Source organism: Silene latifolia, chromosome 10 (genome assembly GCF_048544455.1).
Source record: "Silene latifolia isolate original U9 population chromosome 10, ASM4854445v1, whole genome shotgun sequence".
Taxonomy (NCBI): domain Eukaryota; kingdom Viridiplantae; phylum Streptophyta; class Magnoliopsida; order Caryophyllales; family Caryophyllaceae; genus Silene; species Silene latifolia.
The window spans coordinates 150,488,147-150,502,582 of NC_133535.1; the positions used below are offsets into that span (position 1 = coordinate 150,488,147).

The window sequence follows — 14,436 nt, forward strand, 5'->3', positions numbered from 1 at the left end:
GGTCCATTTAACTTACAGTTTAGAATTGCCTCCAAATCGAAAGCGGGGTTCATAATGTCTTCCATGTTTCTCAATTGAGGAGGTATATTAGTGACCCTAGCCATATAATCCAAGAAGAAATTCTTGAATTGGAGCCTAACTTGGTGGTTGAAGAAAGGCCAATTCGGATTCTTGATAAAGCCAACAAGCAACTTAGGAGCAAAGTTGTACCTCTAGTCCGAGTTCTTTGGCGTTGTGGAAATGTCGAAGAAGAGACTTGGGAAATGAAGCTTCTATGTTAGCTAAATATCCTGAATTATTCTCGTAAGGTATTCTTTTTCTTACTCTTTTTCCGAGTTTCTAAGCTTTGTATAATCATATTTAGTAAAGATAGTATTCTTACTATAGAATATTAAACTGAAAGTTTGAAAATGCTTTTATGATTTTCAATGGTTTTAACATTAGTGAATGTTGAATCTCGTTGTTGGTGACGTCCCAATAATGGGTTTTCTCATTTGTTGGTGTAGAAATATTTTTATATCTTGATATGAATATGGATGTTCTTGTCTGATCAACAGGAGTATCACCGTTTCATTGAAAAGATACCTATATTTTCTTATAACTATAATTTCTCCTTCTAAGTTTCGAGGACGAAACTTTTTAAAAGGAGGGGTGATTGTAACGCCCCGTAAATTTCGGACCGTTAATATATTTCAGAAATAATTTATTAATCAAAGAAAATTTGATATTTAAGGTAATTAAAGTAAAAATAATTCAAAGAAATATAATTTTATTATATTTTGAAGAAAAGTATTTATTTTGATAGTTTTGAAATGTTTAAAAATAGTTTAAACCGTGTAAAATCTTTTATTTCGAAATAAGGGCGTATCGGGGGGAAAATGACAATTCGTTTGAACGTTGGGTAAACGAATTTGGAAATGGGTCATGTGAATACTCAATTTTATTGTAATCTCGTGTTTAAAGACTTTGGACTTGACGGAATTTGCGTTTGACTTACGGATTTAATTATTATTGAAACGAGTCAAAACCGACTCGTTAAAAATCCCGACTAAAAATTCCGTACGTACTTTTCTCCTTTCCTTTCTCCTTCACGCGCACCAGCCCCCATTTCCCTTCAATTTTCTGGTTTTTTTTTATCTTCATCCCTAACATCTCCCAAAAACACCATTAAACATAATTCAAGCTCAAAATCGTCATAAATCCTTCGTTTCTTGTCCGTTTTTCGCGAAATTTACCTTTCCGGAATCCCCTCGCCACGATCTACAACTTAGTATGTTCTAATTTCAGTTTTCATTAAGTTTTTTTAAGACTAATTTTCGGAAATTCGGTATTTGTGTTTAATTTTTGTGTTTTTATTGTTTAATTAGGTGAAGGATTGGAAGACGAGTTCGGGGACTCGTATATTGTAGAGGATAGCGGTTAGTTGTGGTTAGGGTTTCGGTTTTGAGGACTAATTGCTCATTTTCTAGCTTAAGGTAACATATTTCGAGCTACTCGACGAATTATCGTCACATGTTTTTGATTTTTGTATGTTTGGTGAATTTTTGTTTGGGTAGTAATTTTTCACATGTTAAACTTAGTTGCATGCAAGCTTAATTTGTGCCTTTTGGTAGTTTAAATTATCAAAATTGAATTGGGGACGATTAATTAATTTTCAGACGGTCTTATAATGTATAAAAATGAAAAAAAAAGAGGAGAAATGGTCCGGCAGCGGGCCCGGCAGCAGCCGGCAGGCCGTGGCAGGCCCGTGGTAGGCCCACGGCTAGCCCATGGTTGGCCCGGGTCGGTCCGTGCTTGTTTCGCGGGTTTTCGTGCAATCTTGGTCTTTCCGGGTTAATTAATATTAGAATAGTATAAGTAACAAAAGGGTAGTAATTTGAATTGAAGCATACTAGTAACAAATATTATGTTAACGGAAAAATTGTGCTTATATTAATAGTTATCACATGTTAGGATAGTTTACAAAATGAAATTGTAATTAATAGGCTCAAAATGAATTTTATAGCTATAATTGTAATGCTTTGTTGATTGTGCCGAAAACTGAGCCTTAGTCCCTTTGACTGATGCGATGTCAGTTAATTGAGTGATTGGTCAGCCGCAATTTGACCCGTACCTGTCGCAGGGCTGGGGTTGCGGGTAAAAATTCGGTTGAATGAATTAGATAATCGGCCTTTTTCTTGTTTTAGGCCATTTATTATATCTCTATTTCACATGTATAATTAGTTGAATTTAAATAGCTTCCTATTTAGTTAGTTGAAATTAAATAGCTTCTTATTTTGTAGTAATGGCCCTAGTTTCCCCTAAAGCCTTTTATATTGTTATAATTGCTAGGATTGGAAATTAGTATTGAATTCTTATTGAGGAACTGTTGGGATTGTATGCTGTAATTAGACATTTATATAGCTTTCACATGATAGAATGTCAGAATTGATGTTGGTAAGCTAAGTAGGACTTTTTGCCCTCTTAAGGTTAAGTGGGTGTCTTACTTGACTTGTGTGGTGAGTTTTGGGTGGTGTGAGCTAAAATATTCAAGCTGGGACTAGCTGTGACTAGGTCCTAGGTGAGTATTTCGGCCTTCATCATAGATAGGTCTTTATAGTCTCTGACGAGTATATGTTCACTGCTTGATAGCCTTTGTGTTCCTGACTAGTGGATGTTTATCCAAGTTGGGGCATGACCTCAGGTACTAATTTTGATAGTATGGGGTCAGCTTAAGTACTAGCCGACCCTTCGGTGGTGTCCTTAGGGTACTCACTTCACGTTGTTTAAAAAAAGTTGTGAGTCTTGGGTGCGGTGGTGTGTATCCGCATGTCTAGGTCTCCAAGAGATTTTAGGCTAGGGTTGTGTTGTCTCTTGGCCATGTTTTCTTAATAGTAACCGCCGAGCCAAGATACTGGTTCGATTACCTTCCCTACCTCGTGGTATAGACTTGAGTTACAAAGTGACTATTGACCGTACTAAGAACTTATGCTGTCTTTGATATATTGCCCTTTCTTGTATGGTGATTTTATGAACTCGTAATAGGTGAGATGTAAGCGGTTCTGATTGATAAAGTTTGGATTACTATTTGAATTATATGATTCACATGATAGTTTAGTTTGGTCAGTTAGGGGTCATTTGTTAGAATACATGATAAGTAAATGGTTTATCAAATTGTTTACATGTTACATTACATGTTACATTAATTTTGACGATTCGTGGCTGGGAGGACTCGAAGTTACTCCCCACTGAATTGTGGCTTTCGTGTTTGTATAAAATGCGATTGACAGGTTGTTGATGCTTTGTTTGGGGTCACAGACGGCTAGTGAGCAAGGAACCTTGGACCTAGTTTTGGCTATTCTATTAGTAAACCTTTTATACTTTTGGTTTGTATATAATTTGAAGGGACATATGTCTCCCTTTCTATTTTTGGTTTGTATCTTTATATTGCCGCGTCTTAAGCTATGTATGTAAATTAATTTATCAGTTGTTGCAGGGTTTTTGACACTCTTCTTGAGTTGGAATTGGTTGTGAATGGTTTAGTTAGAAAATTTTTGAAATTGCTTGTTTTTGGACTAGTTGAACCATTTACAAACATATCTTACCAGTTTTTCTGTAGAAATTACGCATTTAAGTAATTAGATAACGCTAAATATCAAGGGTGTCACAGGGTTGACCTCTCTAAACACGAACCCGACACGAATGACCTGTTTACTAAATTAATCCTAATTTTTCTTGATCCTCCATCACATAAATATACTTAAACTTTCAAAATATGGACGTGACACGAAAACACGACACGAACCCGACACGAAATTAACGGGTTAGGGTTGAGGCCTTATGACCCATTTATGTAAGTGGGTCGACACGAACACGACACGAGATTTAATTGGGTCGGGTTTGGGTTGGAGGGACTGTGACTCGTTTACATGTGATACGAACACGAACCCGGCACGACCCGATCTGTTTGCCAGGTCTACCCAACAATAAAGTTAATAAGATAAACTTTAGCATTAATCAATTTAAGAAATTTTAAATTTGGATACACTAACAAAATTAAACGAACGAACAGTTTTTATATAATATTTTAATTTTTTGCTTACTTTTTTGTGAAACTGCTTGCTTCGTTCGCTAACCTAAGGTTATCTAAAATTGCGAACCTTAACCGAACCTTTTCCATAATAAAATTAACGGTTCGGTTCAAAGAACCGCTTTGTCGAAACGGTTCGGTTAATCGAACCTTAAAAATGGACGATTTTTTGGTTTTGCGGTTCGGTTATTGCGGTTCGGTTTATTCTGAACACCCCTCCTCGAGACCTCAAAGGAGGAGATGAAAACAAAAATCAATTGGGTGAGGAAAGAAAAAATGATAAAAGGTAAAGTTATAAAATTCATAGATAAAAGAGTAGAATATGTACGTGAAAACTCCGTAATTGACTAGTAGACCACTCGACTTTTATTCTTTCTCGTTTTCCAACAACCACAACCGTCGTTGACTGACAGTTACCACCAACCCTTCTTGAGTTCTTTCCAATTAAAAACCCTAACTTCCCAGAAAAACAAAAAATCCCCAAATCAATTGAAAATCAGCAAAAAATGGAGAACAACAATTCAACCTCCGATGAACCAAGCCTCATAACATACGATTCCCCATATCCAATCTACGCAATGTCATTCTCCGGCGACACTCAATTGATCGCCGTCGGAAGTTTCATCGAAGATTACAACAATCGCATCGATATCTTATCATTCAACGACGAAGCCCTAACCCTAACTCAAAACCCTAATTATTCCTTCTCACATCCTTACCCTCCGACGAAACTCATGTTTCGACCGTCAAACGACGCCGTTTCGAGCAATTCCCCTCTTTTGGCAACCTCCGCGGATTTCTTACGATTATATTCGGTTAAAAACGACGTCGTTGAGCAGGTTTCGGTGTTAAATAATTCAAAATCGAGCGAATTCTGCGCGCCATTGACTTCGTTTGACTGGAACGACGTCGTTCCGCAGAGAATTGGGACTAGTAGTATTGATACGACCTGTACAGTGTGGGATGTGGAGAAAGGTGTGGTGGAGACACAGTTGATTGCGCATGATAAGGAGGTTTACGACATTGCGTGGGGAGAAGCCGGAGTTTTCGCTTCGGTTTCGGCGGATGGGAGTGTTAGGATCTTTGATTTGCGTGATAAGGAGCATTCTACTATTGTTTATGAGTCGCCGGAGCCGGATACGCCATTGTTGAGGTTGGCGTGGAATAAGAGGGATTTGAGGTATATGGCGACTGTTTTGATGGATAGTAATAAGGTTGTGGTGTTGGATATTCGGTCTCCGACAATGCCAGTGGCGGAATTAGAGAGGCATAGCGGAGGTGTTAATGCCATAGCGTGGGCCCCTCAGAGTGGAAGTCATATTTGTTCTGGTGGAGATGATGGACAGGCGCTTATATGGGAGGTGCCTAGTGTGACTGGGGTTGGTGGCGGTGGTGGTGGTGGTGGCGGTGTTGGGGTTGATCCTTTGTTGGTGTACTCGGCTGGTTCGGAGATTAATCAGTTGCAGTGGTCGGTTGCTCAGCCGGATTGGATTGGGGCGGCGTTTTCTAATAAGCTGCAGTTGCTGAGGGTTTGAGGTGGTATGAAGCCATGACCATGTTCTTATTGTTGGCTTTTGTGTCTTGTGTTAGTGACTTTTATTTAGTTGCATTGTTTTTTGTATGATTGATTGATTGATTCGTCTTGGAAATGTTTTATTCGTATATGTTTGTTTAATCTAATTTGGGCAATATGTTTGCAGTGATTGTTCCAAATTCCACACTTGTTTTAGATAATGAAAATTATTACAGAGTAAACTATTAAGAGGGCGTTTATGATGGATGGTTGGTTAAGGAGAAAACTAGATTGAACACTGAGGTAGGGTGGTGGGAGAAAAGGACTAAGGGACCTTCGACGCTGTGTTTTTAGGCTTGTGAAGTTGAAATGCAGAAGCTTTTGTGGTGATGGATGTTTTATGTAACTGAAGAGACTGAATCTGTTATGTTGTGTCACCTATTGGCTATTACCATAAAATCAACTTAGGTAACCATTTGGCTCATTTTGTCTCTGCCTTCATAGACCTGTCTCTATTACCATTAACCCAAGCATGCCCTGAATAGTATACTACATTCTGAAATATGAGCAGTGTGTGTTGATGAGTTGCTTGAAGGTAGGAATGGGCTGACATACATACTGGCGAACCTCTATGCGTATATAACGCTCGAGCATCCAAAGGAGACTGAAGATAGTGAGAACTGAGAAGTGAGTAGGCATGATTTCATGATTATGTGTTACAGAATGTATTAGTGTGATAAAGATCACGCCTTGCTAGCTCACACTTTATTGTGGGTCAATTATGAATAGGGATATCAATGCTGCAGCAAAATGCATTAACATGGCTTCATGCAAAAACAAGGGTATAGCAAAAAAGAGCCACCCTCTAATTTTTCTCATACCTTTGAAGCATATCATAGTTTATCGGGTTGCATTTGAGTAACCTATTGTGAAGGGCACACCATTATCGAGTTACGTGTTAATTCTGTCTTAATCATTATGATGAATACCATAGTTGCTCCTAATAACATGGAGTCAAGGACACAATAAAACTTCAAGTTCCACCCATCGAAGATATGTTATTGAAGACTAGGCATTCTAATCCCAAAAACCCCTTCTTCAGGTCCTCAAACTTAATCTCAACATACCAACTGATCATTTCCCTTGATCGTATTTCCTACACATGAAATAAGAATTTCTTCATCACTCGCTGTCGTTACTCGTTTGCAATTGTAAACAGAATTGTGAAGAGAGAAAACACATTGGGTTGAATTATGATCAGAGATCCTAACTAAAGCCTTGCGTGCCATCAGATCTCCTACAAAACCTAGATTGACGCTCCATCAAATTTGAAGTTAGGGAAGAATTTTTATCTTTTATAAATTAAGCTACTTTAGATCAATAAGTGTCATTTTTCTACTATAAAAGTGCTCTGTCAACTTAGAGATACTTGAAGATAAGTGTAAAGCGACTAATTGTTTAGATCTTGTCATGTTTAAATTTGAATTTGCTATGTTAGCGTTTATTGGAGTTTTCACATGGAACTTCCGAGATTGCTACTTTTCCAAAAATGGAGGATACATATAAGCCAAAGCTGCCTAATACAAATTATTTGGATGCTCTACTTTAATTTGGAATTTGAGACTGGCGTTTAGAAGGATTCTCCTGTTAGTGTCACTAACACCTCTCTTGGTGAATAAGTTTGCATTAGACATGGATATGATGGAATCAGAAAGTGGAAAAAAACATAGAAGGATATTTGTATGAGCCTATTTCATCTCTGTTTTGGTTTGAACTTTTAGTCAACTTGGGTCTTGACTTCATAACATCCTTAATGCAGATGTATTTCTAAAAGCTCTAGTTTATTATAGTTGAAGACCTGATTCTACAAATAATTCGGATTTCTTACGTATATCTTTTATATACTCCGTATTAAAGTTCTACTTTTCACACTTCATGCAATACATTTATGCCGTTGTTTTCTACAATTCTTTTCTTTTAGTTGGTTTGAAAGAACTGTGCTGGGAAGTCGGATTGAAGAGTCTAATATGGTTACTGGTTGTACTGATTATGTTCTTTAATTGCATGTCTACACTTTGATTGAATTGTACATAATCATTACTATCAAAAGTTTGTTCCATTTTTTTGGCATAATTACCTGTGAAATTTTCACCGAGTCATGTTGTATAGAGTAACATGTGATTTATACCTATTGTTTCCCTTCTGTGCAGATCTCTACTAGTTTGTATAGCTGAAACTTGCTTAGGAGCCCTTTCAAGTGTAGTCTTTCTTGAATCTGCATTAGCTTTGGGAACTTCCGAATCTCTTTTTCACTTATGAAGACTGGTGAATCTCTCCTTCACTAGGTTAGTCTATCTCTGATTTCACATATATTTATATGTTGGAATAAGATGTGCTCTTCTTAGAATATTGTTGGTAACCTGAAATCTTCCATGATGACCTTTCATTTGCCTCAATGACTACTGAATCTCTCATTCACTGGGTTAGTCTGTTTCAGACTTTAGATTTATAATATATTTATGTCTGTTGGAAGCAGATGTGGTCTTCTGAGATATTGTTCAAAACCTGAAGGTTGCTTTTTAATTCTTGTGTGCCTTGTGCTTAAAATAGGATAAAGAAGGATGTAACTCTAGAATCTTCTAAGGTAGACTGTAGTTGTTCCTTGAAGAAATGTTCAATAATTTTATTGTATTTGAATCTCCCGAATGTGTTGCTTTAACCTTACTGTTAACTGTTTTACTGTATTGTTGGTATTGAATTTGGGTTGGACACCACTTCTTGACTGCTTTATGAATGTTGTGGGAGTTACTGAGATCTTATTTTGAGCCGGTATCAGTAATCAGCCGCATTTTTGTACGGCAACGGAAATAGGGTGGGACAATCGATTCTGAAATCACAACTAAAAGCGGATATCATACCTTGACAATAATACTTTCTAAAAATCCTTTATTGAAGAAATACAATAGATATGTTCCTTAAAACATTTTAATGTCAGCTAGTTAGCCTATCCTTTACGTTCTTCGTTTAGAGACTACATGGATATGTTCGCTTGTGTACCGTACCCGTTATACGTCTTATACGCAAGACTATAGTCTCATGCCATAAGGCCACAATCTTATGTTCTGAATGCCCAGAGAGCTGCAGCAATTCTTGACCTGCTGAACTTGAATTCTTTCTGTTACAAATAAGAACATTGTGCTATCCTTGTCATTTGGATAAAGTAGGAGCAGAACTTTACTCTCATTTGTGCCTTCAAGCTCTAGCCAAGTAGAGTAACAGACGTATGACGGAAATTACTTGGAAGGTTGAAATATATTTCCTTCGACTCACAAATACCTTCTACTTTCATATTTGTATAAGAATTAAGTGGGAGTTGAGGTATCAATACTTCTATTTTTGTTCTTGTATATCCAGTAATTTTGTTCTTGTATATCAAGAACTGATATATGTCACTTCCTTGAGGTGCAAAAAGAAAGAGGAAAAAACAAAAAAAATTATTGCGAAAGACTCCCTCGTAAATAGGTTATTTGCATACTAATATACCTTTTAAACTTTTTCTTTGTTAACTACTATCTTATAAAAGAAGTCAAATTTCCGAGATCATTAAGGGAGACCATTAAGGTAACATCATTTTTGACATTTTTTTTTGTTAAACACTACCTTTGCATATTTTCATTATCATTCCTTTTTAATAACATGTGCTATGCATCTTCTGTCTAGCTTGTCATTGTTAGTTGTGATGAGGAACCACCCATAAATAAAAGAGGCTAAAAATCACATTTTTTTTCTTCAGTCAATGCCGGAAGTTTGACTGAATTTCAGCCTAAGGTTGTGTTTAACCCTAAAAGAAAGTATACTTACAAGTTACAAGGTAGTAACATGCAGTATGAGTGTATGACCTATTTATAAGTGAGTTTTTCGAATTTAATCCAAAACATAATCCCTTTGTTTCTTCATTTAACCTCGTTTTTTAGCACTAAGTTTTTGATGTAAAAGGGAGGAGGGGGAGAGAGGACGTTTTTTCTCATTTTAGCCGATCAATAGGCCCATTTAAAGTGACAAGTTTGTTGCAGTTTGTGTACAACAAGTCAACAACACTACCCCATAGGCCTCAATGGCTCTCGGAATTGTGACGGTCTTTAGTAAATCTTGAAATTGTGTTAGGAAAGACTTTTCATTCTGTCCGTACGAACTTTACTTATTGTGGGAATGAGGCTAATTGAAAGGATGGCCAAATAAGAGATATGGGGCCAAATGAGTGAAATAGAGGATAGAGGCAGTAAGTATGGTTATTGAATTCGTAATTCTTCAGAAAGGTGTTTCTAAATCAGATGAAGTACTTCTTAGAGGGTCGGAGATGAAAGATAATCATACAGGTGCATTTGTGGAGTGGTTTGATCTCTTCAAGTGTGGGAACCTTGTCAATGCAACGTATGAGGTGCATATATGCTCTATTGAAAGTTAAAGGTATAGGAACTTTTAAAGATGCTTGTGAGTCAATGTGAATATCACTATATCAGGGAGAAACAATGGGCTTTATCTTTCAAAGATTTCAGTACTCATTGGAGCATGCTACATCCATAAAGAATATTTCCATTAACTGTTCGACTGTCCCATTTTGTCAATTTTTTCAGAGTAAACAATAAGAGATCCACTTTAAACTGAATGGAAATCAGTGAGCAGTGCCCTATGTTTGAAGTGCAGTAACGCCGTGAATTGGAAGAGATTCTTCATTCTATGTCCAAGTAGAAGTGTAGGCCTTGTTCTTTTGAACTTCAGTTTAGTTTAGTTTAGTTTAGTTTAGTTTAGTTCAAAATGATTGAAGCCGTAGTCTTTTGTGGGTTTCATGAAATGATGAAATAACTAAAAATTCCGTTTTTCCCTTTTTCATAGCTCTTTTGTTACAAACTAAGAAATGTTCATTTACATATTTGGATATAATTACATTAAATCGTTCTTTGAAACCAGAGAAGCTGAGCGCATAATAATGACTCTTCAACCACCAAGAGAAGTTGCTCAACCCTGCAGTCAATTAGTTGTAGATCAGCTATTGCTTTATTGCTTTGTGTTGCTGTAAACTCCCTCCACAGAGGATTATAACAAGAGAGTACAATTTTAATAAAGAAAAAAGAAGAAAGCAATGCACACTACTAGACAGAGCACAAAGGAAAGTAAAATAACACAACACCACTGTAAGAAATAAGGAAAGGAAGAATAGTAGATTCTAATCTTTGCCAAGTAAAGCAGATGCTTGAACAACATACTGTAACCAATATTGTCGTCGTAAGAATCAAAAATTTAAAATGACAATTTGGAGTGACGGTATGAATTAGACGTACAGTAACATGTAGTATTTCTTTTTTTTCTGCACCGTCTCTGAGTTATTGTACTGAATCCGGAAAGTTCTCCTCATTTGTATTTCTTTTACTCTTCAATTATTAAGAATAAACCTGTATTCTCATATAGCAGTCATCAAGAACTACTTTCCTATACTATTCAATAGTGTCTAGTGATTTTCGAAGCGTCATACTTCTAAGGGGGTGCTTGGTTGGGTCCCTGAAAACTTAATTGTCATGACAGACAATTATCTAACAGCTCTGTTATATGTTCTTGTCACTGACTCTGTGATCAATATTATTACTGACTTGATACCAGACTTTAGAGCTGATTATATCTCTAAGGATGATTATATAAACTTAAAAACTCCAGGTAAGTGTCAAAGATACGGCTCAAAATCTTGACCAACAAGTAGCTTATCACCCACGATGTATCGGTATCTCACCCAAGATGTATCGGTATTAGATGAAGGCGATAGGAAATTTCGTGTAACATCAAGGCCAACATAGAAAGGGTGAAAACTTGCCCTAGATAGCCTAGTTATCTAACGAAGCCTCTAAATCGGTAGGATAAACCCTCAGAGAGCCTAAGTTGTTGCTTCTTCCAAGTTTTCTTTTAATAAAAGCACTTCTGTGGCCTAGTGTTTGTGATAAAATGATAATATTGGTCACGATAGTAATTGTAGATTCATTTAGGGTGTGTTTGGATAGCGAAAGTAGAGGGAAAGGGAGGGGAGGGGGAAGGAGGGAAGAGAAAGGGAGGTAAGGGAAGGGGAGGGTAAATGGGGAGTGGGTGTTTGGATACAATTTCCTTCCAAATCTTGCCTATTGTGGAGAGATTTTGATTTGCCTTAGAGGAGGGAAAATGGATCCCTCCAAATCTCTCTCCCTCCATTTCCTTCCACCCTTATTTGCTACCCAAACAAGGGATTTTAAGTCCCCTACTCCTCCTCCCTTTCTTTTCCCTCCAAATCACTCAATCCAAACACACCCTTAGTCATTAGCATGATAAGGAACCGACAATTGCTAATTAAACCAGCTGCAATAGCTTCTCTATAAAAAAAACTGCCGAGATTTCTGTGATGACCTTGCCAAGTTTAATTCCAAGATACCGATACATCGTTTTCAAAGCCTGTAAATACGTTCTCATTCCGTGACCTCTTCAATTTTGTCATATACGGAGTAATAGTCTTCTGAGTTCTTTAGTTGGAATAAAGAAATCTTACAATTCATGTTGAGTATTTCGTCATCTTTATATTTGTTAATAGTTTGACTAATCACCTCTCACCCTTTTTATCCACCACTACTAGAGTACTAGCTATTTTTATGGATTCCTCTTTTTCTCTCAATTCTCGACATTTTTTTACAAGTTTTGAATCTTTTTTATCAAAAAAAGAAAGAGCCAAGGCTGCAAAGCAACCCTTGAGCCTGAGCTCATGCACCTTTTCGAGGAAGCCGAAACTTGTAACCCTTTTATAAATGATAAAAGCACATAAAGGCATTTGAGCAGAAATAACATATATTTATGGGATTCCCTGCCACAACTTGGAGCATTTTCTATTACAGTATATTGTGGGTTAAATTAGGAAACTCAAATCAAAGGACAAGTTCTGGTCAGACGGTTTATAATACTAAAACTCCGAGGAAGCTAGTTTTATAACGTGGTATACCGATTGTTCTTGATCTTGTTTTATTTTTTATTCGTGGATTTTCGGAACTTTGATGGAAGATTTTCTCTAAACAACATTTGGAGTGTTGTATGGGTTTTAAAACTAGTTTATTTCCTAGAAGCAGTGGGGTAGTTGTGAATCCAATGTACTTGGGTGCATTTAGTCCATACTTTTATCAACAGTTTGCTAGACATATCACATTGGAGAGATTTGTTTTGATGCACCTGACCTTGATTTTATGAGTGCTTATTCTGGTCAGTGTTGAGTTGTATTCAAAGGTGTATATCGTTACATGCCCTTTTTTATATGAAACGGAGCTACAAGGATACATTTTTTTCTACTGACGTGTTTTGAACCCAAATTATGAGCACCGTAGTCCAAGCTCTGTCAAGTGTCAATGCTTTGGTTCACCATTTATCCTTGTTTCGAGTGTAGGAATATCAGGATTCATATTAAACTATTGTCCTTATTGACCATCTCAGCTAGCTGTTTCGGGTTGCAGGTGCATGGATTTGTGGGAAGGTAGAATTGTTGTCTGTGTGACCGAGCTAGAGTTGCACCGAGCATGTAGGCAATGTTTTCTGGGGTCAATGCATTGATTTAACTCTACTTAAGCTAGTATAGTTGCTTATAGTATCAATTTCAAGTTATGTTGCTCGTTCTCGTTAGAAGTGTCTCGACTGGGTGTTTATCTATGAACAGCCCTAACGTTTTGGCTTATTGAACTGTTCTATATCCTACTCATGTCTAAGTTAGCCGACGGGTTAGGATGATAGCTTCGGTTTGATTGGGTGATTTTTGGATCGTTCTAGGATATAACCTAGATCGCCGAAAAGAAATGGAAGGAAATTGGGAGAGAGAATGAAGAGGTTGCAAATAGGTATCGGACATGGTTCAGTGTGAACCGTCGTCGGAGATATGATTTCAAGTGGACCCTCTTTAACCTAAAATTCCAAAAGAAAGAAAAAAAGAATAAAAGAAATAATTGTCTGTGATTATAGTGAGCCTAAGATGCTCTTCCCTTGTAATCTTGTTCTTTTGTCTCAATGATGTCTTCCATTAATTAATCTTATTGTTAATGGAGATGGGTCACCTACCATATTAAGCTCCTCCTGCTAAAGACAACAATTTCAATCTAACTTAATCTCCATTTGTTACTTCCTCTTTCTTCTTTTACATTAAATCATTTTATAAGTACACGTCTAGATCACAAGTCTTTATGACTTTACCTCAACTAATTGCATCACTAATCACTCTTAACACCAGTTCTTCTATGAGACGGTCTCTCAATAATGTTTCATCTAAGACCGCTCAAATGATAGTAGTCGTCTTTGTTAGTTTTTAGTGTAGTTAATGGCATCACTCGTGCTCGTGATACTATTTTATTACAAGAGTTCGAGCTGTTCGAGAGCTTTTTGAGCCGAGTTAGCGTTAATTCGGTATAACTCGTTAAGTTATCGAGCCGAGCCTGCTCAAGCCAAGCTTTGATTGAGGCGAGCTCGAGCTACTCGCGAGCTGTTTTGTCTCATTATCACCCCTGCTCACACATACGGAGTATCTAGCATGGGACTGTCTCTTATAAGACCTACTTATTAACTAATTATACTTGGTCATTAAACAAAGTTTATGCTTTGCTTTATTCCTTGATTCATGTGATCCTTTCAATTAACATGGCTGGCCACATGCATGCTCTCAACATCAAGCACCTTACTAATTGCTCTAAAATATGCATTATTGTTTCCTCATTTCCCTTGTTTTTTAATTTAACTAAATTATTATAGTCTTAATTGCCTTGTTCTTATTTAGCATCATACACAAGTACACAACAGAGGGTAAAGGGATGATGTG

The 14,436-nt window shown here is 36.9% G+C and overlaps 1 protein-coding gene and 1 long non-coding RNA gene across 5 annotated transcripts; both read left to right on the plus strand.

The window, feature by feature from the left end:
- The first annotated feature begins 835 nt into the window (after window positions 1-835).
- LOC141609339 (uncharacterized) lies at window positions 836-3,576 on the plus strand. Its single transcript, XR_012527365.1, has 3 exons — window positions 836-1,270; window positions 1,368-1,475; window positions 3,270-3,576. It is a non-coding gene; the product is annotated as an uncharacterized LOC141609339 (long non-coding RNA).
- Window positions 3,577-4,415: 839 nt separating this feature from the next.
- Window positions 4,416-13,570, plus strand: LOC141606374 (protein TRANSPARENT TESTA GLABRA 1). 4 transcript variants are annotated; one of them, XR_012526696.1, is made up of 3 exons: window positions 4,416-5,608; window positions 7,793-7,927; window positions 13,091-13,570. XR_012526696.1 is itself a non-coding variant. In XM_074425469.1 (2 exons), exon 1 carries the CDS (start codon window positions 4,576-4,578, stop codon window positions 5,602-5,604), a length of 1,029 nt encoding a protein of 342 aa, XP_074281570.1. In that variant the 5' UTR covers window positions 4,416-4,575; the 3' UTR covers window positions 5,605-5,608; window positions 7,793-8,273. The 4 variants fall into 4 exon arrangements, 1 of the variants encoding a protein (XP_074281570.1); XR_012526698.1 differs by lacking the exon at window positions 13,091-13,570 and adding an exon at window positions 10,217-10,462; XR_012526697.1 differs by lacking the exon at window positions 13,091-13,570 and adding an exon at window positions 8,119-8,273.
- Window positions 13,571-14,436: the final 866 nt, after the last annotated feature.

What these genes read in the sequence shown, in the direction of transcription:
- LOC141606374 (XM_074425469.1), top strand. Translation starts at nt 4,576, where the DNA reads ATGGAGAACAACAATTCAACCTCCGATGAACCAAGCCTCATAACATAC.